The sequence below is a fragment of the Orbicella franksi genome, chromosome 10, assembly GCF_964199315.1.
Source record: "Orbicella franksi chromosome 10, jaOrbFran1.1, whole genome shotgun sequence".
NCBI classification, from domain to species: domain Eukaryota; kingdom Metazoa; phylum Cnidaria; class Anthozoa; order Scleractinia; family Merulinidae; genus Orbicella; species Orbicella franksi.
Window position 1 is genome coordinate 16,177,082 of NC_138154.1, and position 25,000 is coordinate 16,202,081.

General features: G+C 39.5%; 1 protein-coding gene across 1 annotated transcript in view; it reads left to right on the forward strand.

Moving 5' to 3' along the window:
- Positions 1 to 5,230: 5,230 nt before the first annotated feature.
- LOC145500337 (bone morphogenetic protein 1-like) overlaps positions 5,231 to 25,000 on the forward strand; it is a 27,759-nt gene continuing 7,989 nt past the window's right edge. Inside the window, exons 1-13 of the mRNA XM_081479849.1 lie at positions 5,231 to 5,451; positions 11,348 to 11,500; positions 12,515 to 12,638; positions 13,582 to 13,757; positions 14,414 to 14,629; positions 15,537 to 15,687; positions 17,464 to 17,714; positions 18,293 to 18,460; positions 19,380 to 19,665; positions 20,185 to 20,306; positions 20,863 to 21,054; positions 23,897 to 24,046; positions 24,484 to 24,711. Coding sequence (XP_081335975.1) covers positions 5,319 to 5,451; positions 11,348 to 11,500; positions 12,515 to 12,638; positions 13,582 to 13,757; positions 14,414 to 14,629; positions 15,537 to 15,687; positions 17,464 to 17,714; positions 18,293 to 18,460; positions 19,380 to 19,665; positions 20,185 to 20,306; positions 20,863 to 21,054; positions 23,897 to 24,046; positions 24,484 to 24,711 — 2,350 coding nt within the window. The 5' untranslated portion in view covers positions 5,231 to 5,318. The remainder of the gene's footprint in view (positions 5,452 to 11,347; positions 11,501 to 12,514; positions 12,639 to 13,581; positions 13,758 to 14,413; positions 14,630 to 15,536; positions 15,688 to 17,463; positions 17,715 to 18,292; positions 18,461 to 19,379; positions 19,666 to 20,184; positions 20,307 to 20,862; positions 21,055 to 23,896; positions 24,047 to 24,483; positions 24,712 to 25,000) is intronic.

Consider the following 25,000-nt stretch of genomic DNA (forward strand, 5'->3'; position numbering starts at 1 on the left):
GAAAGGCCAATAAATTTTCCGTACCTGCTGTAATTGACGTAAGTGTTTAAAATTGAAAGGGGTGCTGGGAATTCACACCCAAACTGAGTTATCTGAAAACGCGCAATATTACACCTGGCTTTTATATATGTGGACACATGATTGTCAAAGTTGTTGTCCTTGTAATTCCGCGTGCCAAACCTTCTTCAGTCATACCGACAAAACTTCTATTCAACAGGTACTTTGTGATCGAAGCCCGGCAAAAGTTTAGCAGTCAATTATCGCAAATTAAAATTACACGCACACTATTTAGCGGACACGGCCAGCTTAATTTAAAACCACAGTTCTCCCATTCTATTTCTTTACAAATAATTAACGGTGGACTGTTAATAGGAGAAGGAACACTTGAGATGTGGTATCAAGTGACTTTGACAATCACAGAAATCGTTGTTGTGCGAAAAGAATGCCTAATTGATATGGAAGAGCGTGGCCAACGTTTTATATTAGTGAAAAGTGTGACGATAGGTTTTTTTTTCCTGGCGACTGTATATTTTCGGCTAACAGACACTTTAACTGAACCGAGCGGAACGCTCTGAAAACGTGGGGAATCTTACTCTGGAGAGCACTGCCATATATGGGCTATATAGGTATGTGCCGCTGTGAAGGGTATGGTTTTCAAGCAGTTTACTCTAGGATAGGGTATATAAATCAAAGCGTTTGGGTCTAGAATAGGGTATAATTTTTCACAAAACTGACTAGTTGGTTTAATATTTTATCTAGACTAAGGAAACCAGGAATTGCCGCTCAAAAATATAAAAAAAATCAAATCGGCAAGTTTAAATTTATGCAAATCAGCCTCAACAGTGTCGATAGATGGGGGATTTGGGGAGTTTACTCTAGTATAGGGTAGCAAAATTCAGCTGAACTAGCTCTGGTATAGGCTAAGGGTTCCAGTGTCCCAGCGGCACATCCCCACCCAGAAATGCCCAAAGTACCCCCCCCCCCCCGGGAGCACGGCTTTGCCTGCGGGAACGGAAACTCGTCATTCTCGTCATGATTTTCTGGTACACGAGGATCTACTTCAATGGTCTTCACTACGGACGTCAACTGAAGAGTCATAACTTAATCCAACAGTAGCTTATTCTGCACTCGTTATTGCCGAGGAGATAATCGTCGATGTAATCGAAAAACTCTTAGAATACTTCTGGCATATATGTGTTTCTTACGTACAAAGTACAAGTCATGTTGCTAGTTAAGTAAATACTCCCACGTGTAGAAACAAAAGATGCTTAAGGCGGGGGTTAACATAAAGGCCGTATTTTTGCTGGGTATTATGGTTTGAATGCAAATATCTCGTTCACGTTTCAAGCAGTTAAAAAATCTCTCTGCTCATTTCACGTAGCTACGTTTTGGGCTGTTTTGTAAATTTTTTGGTGATTTCTGGGTATATTTGGGGATAAATAGTTTTTCTCAAAGGATTAGTAAAATTTATGGAAATATGAAATTTTGAAGATTTGATGCCGTTTTAAAATTAGAATTTGAAGTTAGAAATTGGTAGACGTACACCAAACAGTTGCCCACCAACCCGGGGAGCCATTTTGGGGGCAATCAACTGTCTGGTGGTGTTCCAAACCCCTTTTTTTCCTTTTAATCCCTCTTTAAACTTCCTACAATTTCACTTAAATTCATGTTTACCCCCGCCTTAAATTATTCTTTTCAAAGTTCGTGATCCTTACTTAAAAATTCTGCCTACGACCATGATTTCTTTCATACACTAAGTGATTGACAACAGGAAGAACCTCCCCTTGAAAGGAACGTATTTGGTACAAGTACAAAGTTCAATACGAATTATGAAGAGCAGCTTGTACAAAGGTACAGGGTTCAATCTTAAATGAATATCTAACAAAAGAAATTATAGAAACGCAGCTAAAGCGAAATTCGAAAAGAACAATCTTCGATTTCAATAAAATCTGAGTGAGAGCAAGCAACTTCGAATGCATTGTAAGGTAAAATACTATCGCTGGTTTTTAGAAAAGGTTTCAAAATCTTAAAATATGATTAAACGTAGAATGACTGAAAAACGGTAAATCCTCTCCTAACATACGAAAAAAAGTGGCTGCATGGCAAGATTTGCCTTCCAGAAATCAAGTTACTTCAAACTTTCAAACAACCATTAACTTTCGCTAAGTTCTTAGGAAAAAAAATAATTACAAAAACGGTAAGCTCTAAAAATGAGTAAAAACTGAAAGGTTCAACGTCATACGAAGATAGAACAGACTTCAGCCTTCGCTGAACGTGTGAACGCAACACAACAAAATTATGCCTCACAGGCACTGTTTGGCCGCCACGAAACCCTCCTATAGAAGTACGGAATACGGACGAAGCAAATCGCAATCTGAGGAATGAGTCGTTTCACATGTGCTGTTCACATTTTCCTGCGCCACAAGTTATGTTAGTTCCGGTCCAAATCAGAGTTGAAATTAGGCTGTTTTCAATTTTGTTAACGCTTTATTTCTTCCTTTTCATGATTAACTTTTCTCATTATTCAATGTGGATGCGAGAGTTAAGACGCAAGGCTTGCAATTTCGGGCAAAAACTACAAAATTGCCTGAATAGTCTAGAAGTTGCCTCGCTTGCATACTCGAATATATTGTAATGGAGTTCTTTCGCTATAAGCGAGTGGACAGTATACATACCGGGATGTTAACAGTTTAATAAGGGAAGTCATCAATGAGTTTACTCAATGCATTTCAACACGTTGGTTCTTCAAATTTCATTCGAATGTGGGAATGAGGTCTGTCCTGACGGTAAAACAATCAAAGAATAAAACTATTTTTGGCTACTAAACAGCCGCCTGATTTGTATGATGACAACGACTGTATTAGCATTATCAATGTTGACAGTCACGAGAACTTTGTTTCACCGAGAGACTTGCACTCTTTTTGTTGTCATGGTTACTAGAGAGGCGACAAAACAACAAACTCGCTTTCCTTTGCACAAAACGTAGCGAGAGGAATGCCTAAAAAAAATTGAAAGCAAAGTTATATTAAACTTTGTTGATGTTGACGATGTGATATTACATAACAACGGCCAGGAAGTCGGCTTGACTAATTCAGTTTGTTTTTCGGTTGAGCGTAGTCGCCGCTCCAGATTAAAATCTGCTTTTTGTTTTCTTTTTGCTATTTTCCGTTTTCGTAAATGAGGATTTGGTCTCCGAAACTGTGAGCTACATTTGCCATAGATTAAATCCGCAATAAGTTTCAGAAATAAGTACTAAGTCCCTCATGAAAGACGATTTATGGAATCAAGCTAAATAAATCATTTACATTTTACCACAACACTAATTTTTCGGGAAAGAATGTCGGAAATGAAGCTGCGGAGCAAAACGTGAAACGCTCGCCTGTCAGCTATATTATTTCAAGCCTGTCCATCTTGTATCTTATTCTGTCATCGTTGTTGTTGGCACGCAGAACCCACTTCCTGATGGCCGAATGTCATTAGTCGAGTACTGTTTTACAAAAGTCAAACTATTGTTGCTGGATTTACCATCTCCTAGTCAGCTAGATATATCTCGTCGACTCTAGAAATCACGCTAAAAATAGATCACAGTTCTGTTCAGTAATTCTGTAGAGTTAAAGATTTTTTTGGTTGATGGAGATTTTTAACAAGGTTTCTGACGCTGTTCAAAGGAATTCACGTGTAGGTCCTCAAAATAGACCTTTTCCACATGACAGTACAGTTGTTAGTGAGTCAAAAAGGTCATTCAAGGCATTATTTATTGAAACCTGCCCTGCTAAACTAGTTTGTGCCTTCCAAACTCACGTAGACGTTTGTGCAATATCCCAAGTCATTTTCGTAGTTAACATTTCACCACAACGCTAATTTTACGGGAAAGAATGTCGGATTTGTTCTCGATCTATCACGATGTTTCCCAACGCACGTTCAAAAGTGAATTCGTCGCTGAAAGCAGTGGATTTAAAACTATAATCCTATCATCTTCTACCGGATAGTCAAATCGGCTTTTACTAATCAGTCTTTTCATAGTTAAACGATTTTTTCACAGGCATTTTTGGACCCTTTTGCTTTAGAGATTGTATGACGTTTCCGAAAGGAAGCACATTTTGAATTTTTTTTTTGATTGTTGGATGGCTAGATCAGACATTACTATCAAAACAACAAATAACAAATTGACCATTTCATGCAGTTAATTGAAAAAGCTGGGGACCTGCTCATTTTGAGTTTAATGAGTTTAATTTAACTCTTGCATGAAACTAGATTAACGCGTTTGGAATATTGAACACCCACATTGAGCAAAAAGCTTACAAAAGAATAGGCTTATCATTTTTCCTTTACTCTTTAAAAGAGTTAGTCCAAAAAAGTCAAGGCGTTTTGTTAGTTTGTAACTCCTTTGATACTTTTTCGGGGTCGAGTCTTTTGTTGCGGTATTGAATTAAAAGAAACGAGTTGTGAAATACATTCCATTTTACATATTCGGGAGAACGGAGTACGAAAAAATTTTAATACAGGTTTATAAAATAGCAATTGGATTTTCGCGTTGAAAATGCCGTGTTTTTTTTTTTTTTTTCTGTTCTTGTTGTTGTTGTTTTTTCATAGCCGGACGGAATTCTGACAGAACAAATATAGAATTCCGTTCTCACATTATTAGAATCTCCAGAATTAGATAATTGTCAACCACTAGGACATGTCAGGCGAAGTAGTTTCGAGTATATTTGTGACAAACTCCATGCTTCTAAAGGTGATTTTAGCGTTTTAAAAAACGCTAGCCCTTCAGTTTGTCGGAATAGGGATGGCATCAAAGAGTTAATCCAACGTACAAGCTCAAAACACTTTTGAATAAAGCAATTACTTTAACTTTTTAAAGAAAACTTGTTCGCTCAATGCATGCACTCTAATAGTGCCAGTGTCACGATGGAAGCATTGTTTTTGGGTTGTTGTAGAGGGTTATCGTATGAAAGTAGTATATAGACAATTCTTTAATGAAGCATTTCAGGAATTCTGCGGGTTGTTCTGGACTATACCCCGCCGTAGACAAAACACAAGTGAAGTGGGATTGAAATTCTCTGAAACGAGCGCCACAAGTTATGAAAACAGACATCTTACAAGGTCACGCTTAGCGGCTAGCATAGCTGATATTCGATACCCTGAAGATATGTGTTACATTTATGAGTTTCCTGTCAAGTAATCTTTTACCTGACATCGCCTTCTGCGGTATAGACACAATTCATCGTTTCCCGTGTGACGTATGACTGAGAGTTTTACATAAAGTCGAGAAATCACAGCACGAATTTCTCAAAAACCACATTGAGCGCGTGAAAGCAATGGCAGGGACACAAATGGTTTTACTATGCTTCGTTTTAATGGCGAGTTGGATTAACAGAACACTTATGTCTCCTGTTGCGGAACAACATACTGCAGCTTTTGATGAGATAGCCAGAGTCAACGAGCAATATGGTAAGACTTTCTTGCTCTCTTCTAGTTTAGATAAATGTCCGTTTCCTTTCGTGTTGGCCTTTCTTAAAGAGCGCGGACGTTTCTGTATAACTCGGCACCCCTCGTCAGTACTAGAAGGGTCTGCTCTCAGAATTACCTCCGTTTGCGCGGGGGTTTGCGCAAGCTGTGTTTGATTTTCCCATTATATCTGAGAGCCTTCTGAGTTTCATTTGTTACCGTTAGCACCATATGTAACGTCTAAACTGGTACTGAAATTATTTCACCCGTCAAAAATGAACTAGTTCATGGGTACGAAGCACCGGGCTCAACACAAACTTACCTTTTCGTTGAAGAGAGGCATTGAGCATTAAGCATTGAGCATTGTCCTCAAGATAAATCATAGCCTCATAATTTAACCCTTTCATTGATATTTTGGTGGGATATCTCGTAAAGAATATATTATGGCTACATATTAAAGACCTCATTTATTAAATGTTTCGCGTGAAATGTTTAAGCTGAATCTGTGATAGAATTTTCGACTATCTTACATATACGCCAACAGTCTTAGCCATTCTGAAATTGTCTTCACTTGGCAAAGACGCATTCATGCGGACAGGTCATTAATTTCTTAAATTTCAGTATACTACACTAATACTTCTAATTAGCAAACAAAACAAACGAATAACAAGTCCAATTCGCCGCCTGCCCTGCGAAATGATGGTGGACAAGCACAATCAAGTGTTTTTTATCCTCCCGGGAGCGGCTTCAGTTGCCGGGAATACTCTTAGGGACAGGGAAAATCGCGTCTGAAATATCTTAGGACTCTGTATTGCATTGCAGAGAAGTGGAGGATATCTATGTTCAGTTCTTGTGGGGACTGAAGCCTTCAACGCTACCAAATGAATAGGCTATCATAAGTTATATCAACAATATTTCGTTCGGGTTATATTTCAGCAAATATGCTAAATATCACAACTGCACAGTATGAGCTCAGGCAAAAATCTCCACAAGGAATATTAGTAATTCGATTGTCCTATCAGCACAAAGTATCATAGTTTTGTAGTTGGTTCATTTCCTCAAGTTAATTAGAAGCCAAATTATAGTGTAGACAATGCAACAACAACAACAATTTATTGGTATTCCCATATAGATGGTGTTACCTAAATGCAGAATCGCTAAATAAAAAGTCAAAAACGAAACCAAATACAACAGCAACCAGAAAGAAAAATAAAAATAGTTAGTTACAAGATTCTTCATTTTAAGTTCCAGGGTTACAAAGTTCTCTTATTTGTAGTGCTTCATATGTAAAGTAACCTAGTTTTTTACAAATAAAAGTATCAGCATTATTAAATAGAAATATTGTTTTCTCTGTGTTATTAAAGGAATCAAATTTTGGATATTTCTTGATGATGTCATTTGTGACTTGTTGTCTAATATTATTGTATCGGTCACAATGAAATAAGAAATGCATTTCATTCTCAATTTGGTTAGAACGGCAGTACTGACAAATTCTAAGAATTTCAGGTAATTTAGGAGTACAGTGTCGCCCAGATTCAATTCTAAGATTATGATTACCACATCGGAGTTTTGCCAAAGCTTGTCTATGTTTGAGGTTCATTACTTGTTCTAGGTACTCAGATTTGCTTACATCTCTTTTAAAACTTGAGTAGAAATTCAACTTTCTGTTAGACCGATTTATCTCCATTTGGTGTCTTTTCATATCATTTGAGATGTGACATTTTAGTTTTTGTAAATTATGTTTGATGATTTGTTCATTGTAATTGTGTGTGTTTATATTATGCGGGTGGTTTTGGTCATCTAAATAATTTTTGATGATTTCATTGACTGTTAACATGAAAGAGGACTTTGCTTCATTTGCCAGTTGATTGGAAATATTGAGGCATTGTTTGGCAACGCTATCTTCTGGGAGAGAGACAAGATGTAGCCAAAATTTAATAATTTTTGGAAGAATATTAAATTTTAATGACAACCGTCCTGTTTCGTTTCGAGCGGCAATATTTGGTGCTCTTCTGTTGAGGCCGAGGTAATATTTGTAAAACTGTGTATGAAGTCTTTCCACAGGGTCTTTTTCCCATTTTTTGAGGTTTATGCTATCGTATGCTCCCCAGATTTCGGATCCGTATAAAAGTATAGGTTGAAATAGAGTATCAAATAGTTTATTACACATATTGATAGGAAGTTTATTGAAATCAAGATAACGTTTGGATGCGAAAATGGATCTTCTAGCCTTCTCAACTAAAGCCTTTTTAGAATTTGAGAAGCTTCCATGCTGATATTGTCATCTAATAAACTGCTTTTTGCTTTGTGTCTGTTTCTGACCGCTAAGAATGAATTCTTCGATGACAAAATCTTGGCTAAGAAGATGACAGCGTTCTTTAATTGAGAAAAAGGCCAAATGCTTCCGAACGCTTTTGGGATTTTAAAAAAACATCATTTCTCGGGATAATCATATTAACTGTACAGTTTAATGGTCATTTAAGAATCTGTATCGCGAGGTATTCAACGTTTTTTTTAGTATGTAGTTTATGATATTACAAAATACCTCCATATTTTACGGATACTTCTATGTTACGGACCGTTCACTTTGTCCAAGAAAGGCCATAAAATATTACATGGACGTGATACGCACGATTCTATTGAGGGATTCTCTCGAATCGACCACGTACTTACGTATGCAACAGCCTTCCTGCAAAACATGATACTAAAACCAAACTTGACACGAACGATTGAGTGAAGAGCTTTTTAAGATTTCGACGCCTTGTCACGGAGGGATTATATTATTCCTGATTGTTTGCCTCAGAACAGTTGATATGAACCTGGCTTATTGATTCCGCTATCAAGAGAAGACGTGATTTTAGTTTTAACCCAGTGTTCATGCCATGTTAAAAAGATTTCGTGGATTTCTGTAAAAAAAAACATAGGTATTAAAGACAGCTTCATTAGTCGGCGGCTAAGAACTCGAGAGATGTTATCCATCAAGGCACTCCAAACCATCAAATCTAAAACATGGGTTATTAGAAAAAGAGCATGTGTCTGGATTTTAAAAGAGCTTTCGTTCAGCGCTACTGCGGTTTAAATCAATTAATCAACACCATTCCTTCGATACTAGAGCAGACACTGACGTCATAATGATTTCCGCTCCGCGAGCCGATTGAGGTAATTAGATTACACCTTCGTAACACGCACAAACCTTGTCTTTTTGTTTACAAAAGCTATATTTACTTTTCATATTATTCTATTTCAACTGTCTTTCCCGAGCATTCAAGTAAGCCATTTGACTGTCGCATTTTAGTGGCTTCTTTAGAAGCCATTTAAAAGCGGCATTCGTTTCTGCGCGGGGGAAATATAAAGAACGTCTGCCCGTCAATTTAATTGTATTGTTTCACGACGCTTTTCGGCAAAACAGGAAAAATTAACCCTTTTAAAGCACTCCAGGCCGGATCCAACACTAATTTGAAGTTCAGTGCTAAAGTGTCTAAAAGCGAAATCATTTTACAAGTACCTGGCACGCCCTTACGACACCGTATTCGGCAATACAAAGTGGAATATGAAATCTTTTACAGCTAACATACCTTATTTAGCTTCACTTTTTACAAAAATACAAATGTTCTCTTTCCACTTCCCTAGTTATTTTTTATCATTATTATTTTTCAATGTCCTCTCAGCTGCGTACAAGACTTTGATATTTACCAAATTTACAGCGGCAATAATACCACGCCCTATACAATTTATCATATTTATATATACAAGTTTTTTTTCGTCACATGTAGGTGAAGTAAAAGGAGTCTCAGTTTAACAGATCGTAACAGAAAATGATTTTACGCTTGACAAAACAACAGGACGATGCTTTCAAAGTTGCAACTGCTCACTTTCCAAAACTTAGAATAGCTTTGTCGCTGTTTTGTCGGCTTTTATCGGGGACATTCCACATGCGTGATATAGAGTTTGTCAAAACAAATCTAAGTAATAATAACAAAAGAAGAAAGATTCCTTGGGGAACAACAATATTTACTTCCTTTCCTAAACTGAATGTCAAATATACTCAACACAAGCAACAACGACAAAACGATTTCCGACAGTTTTGAAAAAATATTTTTCGTTCTGTCTGCTTGCGGGCAAAATTCATGATTTCGTGCAGAAAAATCAATCCTTTTTTTTTATCAACTTTTTTTTTTGCCTGGTCACGTTCAAAAAAATCACGCCAACCTCTTGACCTGATATCCCTCGGGTCTGTCAACGACAGAGGTTTCAATTGCAAAATTGTTCACGAAAGCTAAAACGCAAGCTGAAAAGCAGACGTGGTGTTGAGCACATACAGTGAACGGGCTTCTAAACGTCTTCTGCAATGACAGATTTCAAATTGGTTACCGTATTTTTCGATAGCTTAAATGAACAACAACATTAAGTACTTTGAACGGTTTCCAGAAACGTTTGGAAGCTGATTCCATCCCCACTTGATTGCATGATATGATTATTAAGTAATCTCCAGTCTTATATATTAATCACGTTAACGAGAAAAGGAAAAAACGGAAGTTTACGACCTAGGCTGAAAGTCGATGAGAGATTTCTTTTCAGTTCCGAAAGCTAAAGAAATAAAAATCAGTTAACCCGGAAACGTTCTAAAATTCTAATTGAGAAAATTTGGCAGCACCACAGGAAAGGACTGCTCTGTAGCTTTAATTTGGTCATACGAGTACACGAGGATTTCCTACGCAGATTCAGACCTGTGTTGTTTACTGGATTTAGAAAGCAGCACGTAGTACCATGTGAAAAAGGTCAAAAGTTGTTATTTGAATGGACGTACACTAGGGTATTGTCCACTGACCTAAAAGTTAGAACTACCTTGTACGGTGGAGCCGCGCCTTACGACCACCCCGTTAATACGGTCACCTCGTTATCACGGCAACTTTATTCTGGCCTGAATAAACGCTCAGCCAGTCATTTTCTTATTTAAATAACCCCTTTACTACGGCCACCCCGTTAATATGGCCAGATTTTTGTGGCCCGTTGGTGACCGGATTAACGGGGTTCAACTGTGCATCGTAATAAACAGTACCGCTTAAAAATGCTGCCCAACCAGTGGCGGATACAGACCTTGAGCTAAGAGGCTGGAGGAGGGGGGGGGGGGGGGAAGGCGGCTTTTTTTGCTTGCCCTGCTGGCTTTTCTCCCTTCTGCGTTTTTTTTTTACCCAGAATAAGGGGAGCAGATCCCCGGGCCCCTCCCCTAGATCCGCCACTGCCAACAGCTTCTATTTGAATGGTCGCATCCTACGGTTTCGTCCATAAACTTTTACATATAAGTTAGAACCACCTTGTACAGCGTTGTACACGGAACGTGACGAACGTTTTATTTTTATATTTCATATGAATGACGGTCACATTCTCGACCGAAGGATTGACATCACGTGGAAGGGTTAATTCAGTTACGTGATAGGACGTCGAATATTTGATCAATAAAGAAGTTAATATTCCATTGTTATTATTCCAAGTTTCAAATGGCATACGAATGAACAATTTTTAGATGGATAAAAGAACAATTCTCTTAGAAATATCACGTGGTCTGTAGTGGGAAAACAAAACGCCCAAGCTAAAAAGGTCTATACGATGCTGCTTCAATAAGAAGGGGGACCAAAAACCCTCCAGGGCACCTTCCAATGTTCATCCACGGCGAAACCTTTTTCGTGCGAAATTGCAACTCTTAGAATTGATCCACAATATTGTAGCTGCCGGGTATCACTTAGAAGTAGGGCGCCAGGGGGGAGTAACATGTGATGAATAACCGTCCCATCCAAGGCGGGTGGGGGCTGGGGATAAGTCAGTCACCAATCATATCATCGCCAATCATTTGTTATTGTTATTGTTAATCATACCACATTCTTTTCGCTTTGTTTTGCAGCAAAGTACCACAACGGTCGCCTGTGGCAAGTGGATATGAAGATCCCAAGAAGAAATGTAGGAGTGCCAGGAGTTGGACAGTCTGCTCCCATTCGAGACAGAAATAGTCTTTGGCCAGGAGGAATTATACCGTACACCGTCGCGTACAGTATTCGTAAGTTAGTCTCGTCATAGTTAATAGAGGGAAATGGCTAGGAAGGCCGTTAAACACCAAAAGAGCAAACAAACATGTTATTACTTATGTTGGAAAGCGCTGACCCTGCACATCTTTTGCTTTATGTTCATTGACTATGCATGAATTACATAATCGGAATGCTTCCATTGGTTAGTTCTTTGAGCAGACGTAACCACCTTTTGTAATTTGCAAGGTTTTGTGTAGGGTCAACCTCCAAAGTAGCAAACAAAAACATACAACAAAGAACTTTGCGAAGTTTCCTGACCATTTCCCTCAATTAATTGTGGTCTTGCTTGCGTTTAAAGCACGCAGGCAGCACTGAACTCATTCCTGAATATTGCTCATTTATTTAGGATTTTAGTTATCAACTATCAATTGTGGTGACAAGCAAAAAGGTCATATTTGTATTCTCGTTATTGGACTGAAACTAGCTTGCAATGGAGGCTCATGCGGGGAATATCATTAGTTTAAAGAAGATCAATGTCATTTGCATTGGAAAAGTGTGCACTGAACATATACAATCGATCGTTTAAATCTCTTGTTATTCCAGCTAATATCAGGGAAAATTTTGGTTGAGACACACCCCAAAACAAACCTTTTAAGCACTCCTCTCTCACTTTGCAAGTTGTAACCACGTGACAGCGTCGATATAGCGTGTTTCAACATTGATTCTGGGGAAGCGCGTTGGCTAGCGACGAAACAGATGCTTTCATCAAGGGAAGTACGGTTCTTCGCTAGAAAGCATTCAATTTGCTAAAATGTCAAATACTTAGTCTGGAATTATAGGTCAAAAGATTTGTGGCCGACGGTAGCAAAAAAAGTTGTGTTTTATATATCTCGCACAACTGCTAAGTAGCTGGTGGTTCGTCTCCCGTAACACTGACAAAATAAAAGAAGAACAGTAGCAGAAACGACTTCGATTATTCTCTCATTTAGGCTGATCTGAGGGCCGATCTTGATTTTAATATCTTGTTTTTCCATTTTGCATTTCAGCTGAAAGCAGCAAAATTCGTGGGCTGCTAAAGGATGCGATCGCAGAATGGGAGAAACACACTTGTATTAAATTTGTAGAAAGAGTAAATCAATCAGATTATGTGGAGTTTTATTACGGCGAAGGGTGAGTAAAATTTATTGAACACTAAGTAACTTCATGCGTGATACAGAAGCTTGCAATTGTATATATGAAACTTGAGCACTTGAAAGCATAGAACCGTTTTCACGTGAGTGGCGAAAGTAGTTCACATTTAATCTTGTTTTGCACTATTGCATGGAGCGATTGGCTGAAAAAACTCGCGCCACTTGGACATCTAATCAGAAGTAAAATCAAAACAAATCATGACTCACTCACACGTTATCCCGCGCTCCGAGCTAACTGCATGTATTTGCTTGGAATTTTGCTTTGTTCCCTGTATGATCTGTGTTCTTTGTGATTTTTGGCCAGAGTCGTCACTTTGACTTTGGTTTTACACTCAACTGAGAACCTCTCCAGTACGTACACACGCCAAACCCCTTGGCTTTCTTGCTAGCACATGAAAAGTGCGTTTTCTAGTAAAAACGGCTTGCTCAGGACGTCTTAAGCAGTTCTTCAATCCTGAATTTTCTGCCTGCTCATAACAATATTTTCTTTTAGAGACTCGAAAGAGCTTCATAGATTCCCTACATTGTGGCAGGGAACCACAAAAGCAGAATTCAAACTGGCAGATCACCCGAGATGTTCACGTTAGAAGTATTCAATTGAGTGTCGAAAGTGATCATGTGATTAGTTTGGTTTTATTTTTGGTTTTGGTTTTCCTACAGTTTGAGATTGACCGAGTAGTCTAATTTGTAAGTAACTGGTTTGGTTTTGGTTTTACGACACTCAATTGAAGACCGTTCTACTACGGTTTGAGATTGGCTGAGTAGTCTAATTTGTAAGTAACTGGCTTGGCTTTGGGTTTACGACGCACAAAATCCAATTAAAATAGCATTGCCAATAGAAACTGAATAGCGCTCTTGGAAGCTCTGATCGTCAAATCGCTTTATTATGCTTAATTTTTTCAGTTTGTTCTTTTTCCATAAAGGTGTAATTCTGATGTTGGCCGAGCAGGCGGTAGACAGACCACGTCCCTGGGTCGAGGTTGCGCGCATCATGGGATTGTAGTCCATGAACTAGGACATTTGATTGGTTTTTGGCACGAACAAAACAGACCTGACCGTGATGACTACATTACGATCAAAGAGGAAAACATTATACCTAGTAAGTTTAAAGTCGAAAAACATGTATTTAGTATATTTCAAAACGGTCTATTGAACACGATAGACCGTAGAGATAAAATGTCGAATTTTGATCATTGAATCACCTAATCAACTATTCAATCAATCAATCGATCAATCAATCAATCAATCAACCGATCAATCCATTTGGTTTAGCAAAGTGTACACTTAACAGTCTTCTTAATTGACAAGCTTGTTATTGTTGGTTTTCGTGGAGGGAGGAAATCCTATACCAAGGGAAAAACCCTGACGGTAAGTCGAGAACAAAAGACAAACCCAACCAAAACATGATTCTCGGGCTATGCTGGGCTATGCTGGTGAAGCGGTGAAAAAGGGAGGCAAGCGCCCTCTGTGCTCTTTAATGTTCTATTAGATTTTGCTCGTCCGTTGTTTTGGATACTTTTCCTGTCTCTTTTGACTCTCTAGACTGCAAAGCGCTGCATCCCAAACATAATCTGCAACAAGAATAGGAATTACTTGTGGGACCGCAGGGACATTAAAAATGTCGTCGTTTTGTGGTCCCACTCAACTTGTTAAATCGATCGGGCATTGATATTTCGTCACAGAGATACAGACTGCAGTCAAGTGTGTCTTTCTAACCTTTTTCCTGTGATTTTCTTTTTTTTTTTCTTTCCTCAGAGTTCAGGTTTGCGTTTGACAAGTACAGTAATCGAAAGATAGACAGCTTAGGCGTGCAATATGACTACGTGTCTGTCATGCACTACGGCGAAAAAGCTTTCTCTAGGAACGGTCAACCGACTATAGTGGCAAAGCAGCCGACCGTCAGGTCTTTTGGAAACACACATTTGAGTGTTCTGGATATCAAACAGGCCAATCTCCTATACAAGTGTCCAGGTTTGTATGTCTTATCGATTATCGACTGCTACCGCTTTAAACGTAATGAAAATCTGGGGGGACTCCCATAAGAAAAGGTCGGGGATGCTCATCGGAAAATTTGAATAAATCCCTAAATCTGGGCGTGACTCAAGCTTTATTTGACCCTTAAAAAGAAGATACCACTTAGAAAGGATTAGGCTCGGTTACCAGCCGCTGCTCAAGATTGGAACCGGCGCTAGTAGATCGGGCTCGAGGGGCCGACGGAAATCGAGCCTAAAAACGGAAATAAGAGCGTTTTTTAATTATTATTTCTTCGAGTGCACCCTAAAATATACTTTGACAGCTAAATTGTTTCGAATTCTTGATTTTACACCCCTAACCGAGACGACAAGCATCTCATATGGGACCATTTCATATGGGAGTCTCCCCCAACCCCCACCCCCCCTGAATAAAATATACTTTTCTATCCGCCAACTTTGAGATTATCCCCTCTAGCTCTCGCTCTCGCGTATTTCGTATCAGTTTTTTTAGGAGTGAATAGCTGACAAGGCGCAGCCGAGTTTATTCCTGTTCATAGAAAACTAGACCGCATTTCCAAACACCGAAAAGAGATTTGAAAACACGACTCGCAGCGGAGTATATTTGACGAACTCCGAGGTGTTTGGAAATGTGGTCAAACACGGTGTTTGAAACATCTTATCTCACGTATCATCTTCACATCTTACGTATATATCCGTTAAAATCTATGCAAATTAAGATCAGATACCAAAACACCGTCACGAATAAATTATTAATGAGTTTGAGAAATATTGCTTGCTTGTTATGATATAGTGCCTTTAGGTTCGTTGCACGTACCTTCAATGTTACAAGTATCACCACAGCAGTGAATATCCTTTGCTAAAAGTCTTCCGTTTTTAATCTCTAGATTACCCAGTCTTCCCGCAGGATTTTGTTTGGATGAACAATGGACCCATGAGAAGAAATGTTATTTGTCTCCGCATTTTTCATCCCAAGTCCATTAGCTGGAGAGATAACTATCTCTGTTACCGAAAAGACAGGAAATCTCTCTCACTCAGGTAACAGCAGGCTCAGTTTTGAGTTTGTTTCCTATTGAATCAAACCTTATTATACGTATTAGGGGTTTATGACTTCAGATACCTTCCAAAGTCAAACCTCTGGTCCCAGGTAGCCTCCACATGGAACACGATCTAGCATGTGACCATTCAAATGAAAGCTATTGAGCAGTACTGTCATGTAGTTGTACGAGGTGATTCTAACTTTAGAGTCTGCAGATGAAAAAGCTGATATGTGACCATTTACATGGAAGCTATTTGACAGAGCTCATGATACAAACCTCTTACTAACCGAGTTCAAGGTCCATACTGCAAGTTACGGACCGAGTTTTTTTAGAAGAACGAGGATCCGTAACTTACAGTACGGACCGAGAAGACGAGGTTAGTAAGATATTTATTATATCTCTACTGTGTGCCTGACAGGTTCGGAAACGATTTCTATTCACGCGGACTCGAAAAGGCTTCAAATTTCTGACGCACCTCGAAAGCAAAACGAGGCAGTTTGAAATTGTTTTTAAGTCGTTAGCACGCTTTATTACGTAATTTAGAGTATAAGATAGTTTTAAACTTTCACTTGCTATGAAAGTTAAGAACACTTCGCGATAAATCACGAAACAGTTTGGCAACAAAACCAACTTTAAATTTTAGCGAGTCGTACATAGAGGATATTACACGGTGGCTCGAAGATATGAATTTTATGTTCTCGTGGCAAGAGCAATATCTCACTCGTTCGCTTCGCTCACTCGTGAGATATTGTTCTTGCCACGAGAACATAAAATTCATATCTTCGAGCCAACGTGTAATGTTCTTTTTATTATATGGAGAAACCAATTCAACAAAAGCAAAAGGCGGGAATCGTGACTTCATTGAACGATACGACACTCACAAAGGTGACATACGGAAAATACGCCACTCGGGTCCCGGATGAAGTGGCGTATGGAATCTACGAGTGATTTAGTTCCCAGTAAAACACTCTTCTCCATATAATAAAGGAGAGTACGGCCCGCTAAATTGACCAATCACAGCGCGCGTACTAACTGAGAGATATAATAATGTTTATTATGCTGTACAAGTTGATTCTAACTTGAAGTCTGTGAAAGAAAACGTAGCTTGTGACCATTCAAATGAAAGCTATTAAGGTGTCTCTGTACAGTTTTTTGGGACCACACCGAGCGGATCGATGTGACAATTACACAAGTTTGAAGTTTGATGTTATGTAGCTTTTGGGAAAACGATATTTCCATAGAAAGGCTAAAAAATCTTTGAATTTTGTGCGAACCAGTTACGATATAAGAAAGCTTAAACCAATATGTGCAGTTTTGTATTTCTGATTTGGTGTATATCGCAAAAACATTTCAAATCATACTTTTTGCACAATATTTTGATGACATTACTTCAATTAATTATATTGCCAAAATGTGTCTTGAAGTAGCCTGTGGACATTCTCCCGCCCCTATCGCTTCTCTCTCCTAATTCTTCAGTTTCGCGCTCGCCGAATTTTTTTCCGTCCGCGCCGGGAGTCTGTTTGCAGGCTGGTCTTGAAGTTATGTTTGAAAGCGATGATAGGCTTTCTTTTCCGCGATCTTGAAAACGAGACTGTTTCAAAACATAGGTTTCATTGTACTTTTCGAGTAATTTTTAGTTTTCCAGAAAAAGCTGTATCGAGACGCCCTCAGCACTTATCCTAAAATGTCATATTTTTTTAAAAATGTTTTATTATTTTGCAAAATGAGTTTTATTTTTCAATGTTAATCTTGGCAACTGCTGCTGTGTTTTAAGCTTCTGGCATAAAGGACCTATCAGAGGTAAAAAGTGCATACAAATTAACGTTCCAACCAAACCAAGCAGTGAGAGTTGGGAGCGATCTCACCTGTGCTGGCCACATGACGGAATTTACAAATTCAGATGGTTGACACAGAGACCAAGTTATGAACAGAGAGACAGTTGTTTGGAATGGACCGAGCCGCGTGATCCAACGTGGAAAGCCAAGACATATTATCTCTGTGCTACTAAAGTTCAACAAGCAATAGGTATGTGTGGGCGTTACGTGAAAACAGTGCAGAACAGATGACCATGACAAGAGAAAGCTTACACTCTGATTGGCCAAAAATCTGTGAAACAATGGGCAACATTTCTTGTTCTCCCAAATTTCCACGCGTCTGAGGGGTTGCTAAAGTCTTGAACAATGTAGTGTGGCAATCCTAGTGATGAGAGAGGGTGGCCAGAAACTAACTTAATTCTTCTCAATTACAAAGGGACTTTGTAACTTAAATATATTGCTTTCTGTACGGTCAAACACTACACAAGGTTACTGAACAAAGTGTTATCGTTATTATTAGTCTAATGCACGGTCCATATGTGCGGATAATTTTTTCCTTTATCTGCTCTTAGCACGAGCCTCGCAGAATTACTTCAAGGAACTAGCTTACAGAAATAATGAGTTGTCTATTGAACCGCAATTTCGCTTGCTATGAATGTTCAAATTTCTCGATCCGTATGACAACGGTTGTAACATGCACATCGACGAATCAAAGCTCGCAAAATCACTGAGGGATATTATGTGTTGTAACTGACTGCATGAATTAATCTTGTTTCACTTCGTTTGTAGATGGCAACTGGACGAGATGGTATCCCTGGAGTGCCTGTAGCCGGAGGTGTGGTGGAGGAATTCAAGCTCGCTCTCGGTCCTGCACCAATCCTCCACCATCCTTCGGAGGCGCTTACTGTGAAGGCAAGTCTCTGGAACGAAGGCCGTGCAACTCGCACGAATGCGCTGGTAAGTAAGAAGTCAGTACATATCATTAAACTTTCAATTCCATCGTCAAAACCGGCTTTTTTAGCTTGTTGACTGACTGTAAAGCATTTCGTTTGATCTAAATAAAGACGATTTCCCAGATATCAGTAAAGGTAAAAACTGCGGTCGGGCCTAGTGATTTATTAGGCAGGTACCTATCTCCGGTTTCCGTAGCATGAAATGACTAGGAGTATTTCTGCTCCCCCTTGGATGGGACGCTAGTTTATCGTAATGTTACTCCTAGGATTAAATTCATCGGAATCCATTTATACTTCTGAGTGGAGAGAGGGACTTTGCGAGTAAAGTATCCCAAGGACACAATGCAACGACGAACGTTTGGAAGCCCTGCACCGCGCCTCCACTCCCTGATATGGCCTGAAAGCTTTCTTTTTATCAGAGGCGGTGGTTGGAGATTCTCTTTACTCTCATCTTGTTTCCCTCTCAGAACTGATTTTTATTCTTGCTGCCTTTCTTTTGAGTTACGAATTGGTCCATGCTAAGCGTGCGTTTATTGAGTAAGGTCGAGAGCAAATTTAGCTTCTCAAGTGCTCTCCAAACACCCACCTGCATCGATAGCTCGATAATCATGCCTTTTTGTTATGCTTCGGCGACATATCAGGTGAGTTTGGCCGTGGTTCGTATTTTGGCGAGAGCTGGTCAAGCTAAAGCACCCAATGCGAGACCAAATGAGTCTGACGGATACGTCGCCCAAGCGTACAAAGGTACCATTAGGTATTTGCCGCACCCAAATTCGGCCAAATGACCGTGATATCCTAGCAATATCAGGTCAGTGACATGATATCGCAGGCTATCAGGACAGTACACACTAGACTTCTGATTGGCTAACTGCGAATTTATCAAGAAAATCCCGCTTCACTCCGTTTGCACTATTTGCTTACAGAATGGCCCAGCTTCCCCGAAGACTTCAGCTTCGGCCCCAAAGTCCGGCCAGGTCCAAACGAGATTTGCGCAAGGATATTCGAGAGACTTGATTACTTTGCTTGGAAAAATTACTTATTTTGCACACCGGCCGACAAGAGGCAGTTAGAGTTGCGCTGGTATGACAGAGTGCCGCTAAATCGTGACATGCCATGCACGCTGATCTACGTGCCCAGTGACACACGTAAGAAGGGCTTGTGGGATGACAACCATCTCTGTCTTCCACGAAATTCTGGGTTTCCATACAGGTTAGTTACCTAGGGTGAACTATTTTGCCACCATGTCACGTGTTTGTTTTTTTGGTACACCTGTAAACGAAAGAAGTAAAAAAATAGAAACAATAGGAAATTTGGAAAACAGACGCTATAATCGACAATACAAAGGGACAAAAAAGATAAACTTTTAAGGGACAATATTAACACTGCTTGAAATTGAAACTTGGATGAAAAGTCCCTCCCACTTTACGGTACAATACAGGTGACTTCGCTATGTTTTCGCAGGGTGATTTTGCTCTCGGTGTGCCTGTCGAAAACATACACCACAGTACCATTCACTGGGAAAGAGATGTCCTACAAGAAATACTGACGTCATGGCGCCTATATTTGTATTCCTAAACAATAAATTCGCACTCCTGGGAAATGAGTTCTCTTTTAAAGAAAAAGTATATTGTTACTTAGGGGGAGACTCCGTTACAACGTTCTATTGTCTGAGAATCAAGTCTTCTCCTTACAACTAGTAACGAAGTTATTAACTGCTTGTCTCGATAGGTTCGTGTGGTCATACTCGGGTAGAATTCCAAACTTACCGTGCATGAGATGGTATGCAAAGAATGGAAGGGACGGCTGGGACAAAACGTACTTGTGTGCCACAAATGCTTCAAACCCTACCAGTAAGTCACTAGAGTAAAATAAACAGGCCCTCCAAGCTAGAAATATGAGCATTCGTAATGTACATTACTCAACAGTCGAAATATATGCATTTGCATGGGAAAACGGTTCCGTGTATTCTAAAACCGTAAAAGGTGAACGAATTTTTGAAAAAGAAATAGCTTTACGTGCTTCAGTCATGTTTATCTTTTTTGTTTCCGTGCGTTTCTGAGTCAAGAATAATAACCCTTATTATATGACTGGTGTTTGTAGCCGATGTAACGCGCGCTCTGATTGGCCAATTGTAGGGCATTATTCTCCCGTCATGTCCACGGGCCGATTACGGACCTGCAAAACCAAAGCAAAAAGCCATATAATAAACAACTTGCTAACCTCGAACGTTCGGTTTTTACGGGAAAATCTCAAACCTCTGCCTTGCCGTAATACGGCAAGGTCTCGGTTCGAGATTTTCCCGTAAAGACCTCACTCTTGGTTAATAAGTAGTTAATATCTAAGGCCACCACTTCATCTGTTGCTTTTAAGTCATCTCACGTAATTTGCCTTCTGTTCCAACCTCAGCACAGGGACACGAGGCAATCAATGGAGGATGGTCATCATGGACTTCATGGAACACCTGTGATAAAACCTGCGGCGATGGAATCCAGCACAGAATAAGACGCTGTGACAGCCCGAAACCACAGAATGGAGGGCTGCCATGCTATGGCAACGAGCTGAACCAGAGGAAATGTAACGTGAAGAAATGTCCTGTTTGTAAGTACTTGGCGTTTTACTTTCCTGCTTAGCCGTCCAAACACAGCCATATTTTGGGCAGTCAACCCTAATCAGGAGACTGTAGCGCTGTTTACCTTCAATACTTCTCATTGAAACGCTTCCCAGTTGTATCAATCGATATTGTTGTGTATTAATTTTGAATTGCTTTATTGTTAACAACAAAGGTGGCAACAGAAAAAGAAAGTGGTATTCCGTGACTATCTGATAATTAAATTAGTTCTCGTTCATCTGTGATAAGAAAATTTGCATTTTGAGGAAAAACAAAATTGTTTCTCTTCCATTTCTTCGTCAGATATTTAACTTTCTTTCATATATCCCCCAAAACAAGCTTATCTTCCGTGTGGTTTGGAGAAAACAAGAGTTTCATGTTGGCCGTCGATAAAACCAGGAACATGGAACATTCCGGAACATCCCGGAACATCGAATAATTATCATAATTACGCGAAAAATATGTAAAATAAAATTTTAAAAATTTAAATCAAACAAAAATAAACTGGTATCAGCTCGGAAAATAGAAACAAAACAAAAACATAACAAAAGGAAAAAAGAAAGAAAAATGAAAGTGACCGCAACGAGTGAAGGCTAGCAACTAAGAAGACTAATCCATTCCTTCCAGCCGTTCACCGTCAGTGTAATCACGTGACTGTCCTTATTCCCAGATTTCGTTCTTCACAGAAAACTAAGGTGGTGGCGCTCGGACTCATTAGTCAGACCTAAAAGTATGGGTACACGAGTGTGATTCCTTTATTCAATTCATTACGTCAATACAAAGATATGCGTATACACGATTTCTTATGAAGAAATAGTTTCTCCATGAGATAGAAATAGAAACTCTTCGGCATCGAGTTTCTTGTCTAAACTAGTTCGGATTGCTCGACCTCTGACGACAGTGTAAACAAATACAAACACAAAATTTAAAAACATTTGGCGACGTGCCCGCTGTCTTGCGGGGTCGCTGATCAAAACTTTATTGTCTCTAGAAATATTTGTTACAAGTGTTGGCGATCTGAAATTGAATTCTTAGCGTTGCGAACAGTTCAGATGCATCTCCTGGAAAATGTTTGTCCAGTACAAGTTAATACTTAATTAATTAAAAATACTTTTACCGCAGGCTATAATCTATTCATCGCTAGTTCAACTTCACGTGCAGATCGTTATCTGACATTCGATCAAACTTAGTTTTCTATCGAGCCATTCGAACACCACCAAAGTAAACCAGACATGCGAAACCCGAGCGCGTGAACGCGCTGCTCTATAAATCTTTGATTACCACTAGTTTATTAATAACAACTTGCTTGTTATTCGGGCTTCCGGAAGGGCCGAGTCTGCACTTAGTGGGTCATAGTGCCAGGCGTTCCTAGCGGAGCGGAGCGAAACTGGGGATGATAAATAGCAACATGAAGATGGAATAGGGACAAAACTATGAATACTGACTTAACAAGCAACTGCATGATGCTCAGACAAACACCTCAGATGGTGAAGAAATCAGCGATCAAAAAAGGAGACGCAATGAATTACCTGGCATTCGTCCTCAGAATCGTCCATGTTTGTGTTGAAAAACAGAGTGCTGAAAAGCGACGGGACGCAATTGGCGAGAAAGAGGAGAGGAGCCTGCACTCATTGTGGTCAGTTGAATGAATACCCAACGCTCCCTACCCCTCTGCTACCGACTCCCCTATCCTCAATAATATCTTTTCATATTTCAAGCTGATACCAGTTTATTTTTGTTTATGCTAGTTTTAAAAATTTAATTTTACATATTTTTCGCATAATTATGCTAATTATTCGATGTTCCGAAATGTTCCGGAATGTTCCATGTTCCATGTTTTATCGACGGCCGTTTCATGTTACATACCTTTGCAAGGAAAACAAAAGTATCAAGTTACAAAGTTGGCGCGAAGAGCTAAATTGTCACGTTTGTTCAACGTGTTATTGAATTTAAAATGAACGAAATTCATCGTAAAACACCAGAGTAAAATCTAAAAGCTGTCGTGACAAACAGTAATTAAACGCAATTTTCGGACCTTGAATGAAAATACAACCTTGAAAAACGTACTCACTGCTAAGGGGAAAAGCCCTAACAGACTACCAAGGTAGAAACAAACCGGAAGTGAACCGAGCAGGGGTGAGTACTTATGGGACTACCGTGCCAGAACTATCAATTGCAGTCTGCACTATCTGAGATTGTCTCACTAGTTAATTATACTGGCTCTCTCCGTAAGGGGTGCCTACTGGTTGATAGGGACACTTGCCTAAAATTCTGGACGTTTCACACCTTACCACACGTGACACGCAATTTCTATTCCCCGAGAGCCTGATGTGAACTCCTTCGTAGCGCGAAGAATTGTTGTGACGTTTGTCTTTTGATCCGGGAACTTACTCTACAAGTCGAGATCAAAGATATAACAAACTTGTAATGTTTCAGGGGTAACCTGCGACGAACTAACATCCTGTCAAGAGGAAAAACCTGTGTTAATGAGTAATCTGGCTCCGTTTTTTCGCATCTCGCCTTTTGCTCAAGAATTTCCTTAACTAATTGATAGTATTAAAGGAGATACGTCACGGTGTGTGCAAGTTTAGCCTAAATTTCTTAAGTTAGTCTTTTATAATCCATGTTGATCTTCATCCTGAACCATCCTTGTTCCTTTAAGGTTTATCATTATCTCTTTAATGTTTTTCTACCTTACCAAGCTACTATTTTCAGGTTTCCTTCAATTTAAAGGTAACTTTGTTTGTGGCCAAACTATCCCAAAATACCGTGAGTGAGCTCCTTTAAGATTAAAATCTCCTAATGCTAATAATTGTTCTGCTTCATTTGCAGCTTGTGGCAGAATATTTGAAGCGTCTAGTGGTAGATTCACTTCTCCCAACTTTCCAAAGCGTTATCCTAACAGACTGAACTGCGAGTGGATCATCCGAGTTCGTCACGGACAAAGAATTGCCCTTACGTTCACATACATAAATATTGAAGGTTGGTCACACGTCAGCCTGTATTCCATCTCTTCTCTCCCAACTATCCTGTAGTTTTCCGGTGGATAAAACCCGTAGGGAGGTAGCGGATAAATTCCAGTTCAGGCAAAACCCAGGAGATCAAAAACTATTTGAGTTGATTTAACAGGTGATTGTAACTTTTAAGTCTGTGGATGAAAACTTAGTGTGTAACCATTCGTATGAAAACTGTTCAACAGTTTAAGGTGGCTCTGACTTTTGGGTCTTTGAGTGAAACCCCAGAAGATGACATTCAAATGAAAACTATTGACCCGTCCTTTCATGGGGTACGTTTCACTATATTTTGACAGCTGGCTGCAAATGTTAAGGAGTGAATGAAACCCTGATTTGAAACTTTGTAAGCAGTACTTCCATGTTGTGTTGTTTCTCTAAGGGAAGTCTTCTTTTAACATGTTGTAGGGTCCTCTCCACTTTGCAGCCATGATTTCGTGGCAGTCTATGACGGTCAAACGGACTCTTCCCGTCGTATCGGCAAGTTCTGTGGCACGTTTATCCCTCCTGTTCTTCAGTCAAGCTCAAACATCCTGCTCGTTAAGTTTCACTCGGATTTCCAAAGAGGCTATTCTGGGTTCATTGCTAGATGGGAATCGAGGGCCGTGGTAGCCAAGCCAACCAACCGTACCTCAGGTGAGTTTAGGAAAAACAAACTGCACATAGGTAAATTAACTGATGTAAGAATAAATAAATCAGCTTCAACTTACCTGGTGGCTACCGCCTTGAATCACTTGTAACGACAATTTAATTTAGCGATGTCACAAAAACTAATAGCCTATGAGCTTGCTCCCTGGTGGGATATAGGACGGAAGGAAACGGCAGGCAAATCGACTCTCTCACATGGGAGAATGTTCACAGGCCAGAAAATCATTCTGCAAGGGTGACTGCTAATTCTTTCTCTGTCTGTCTGTTTGTCTATCTG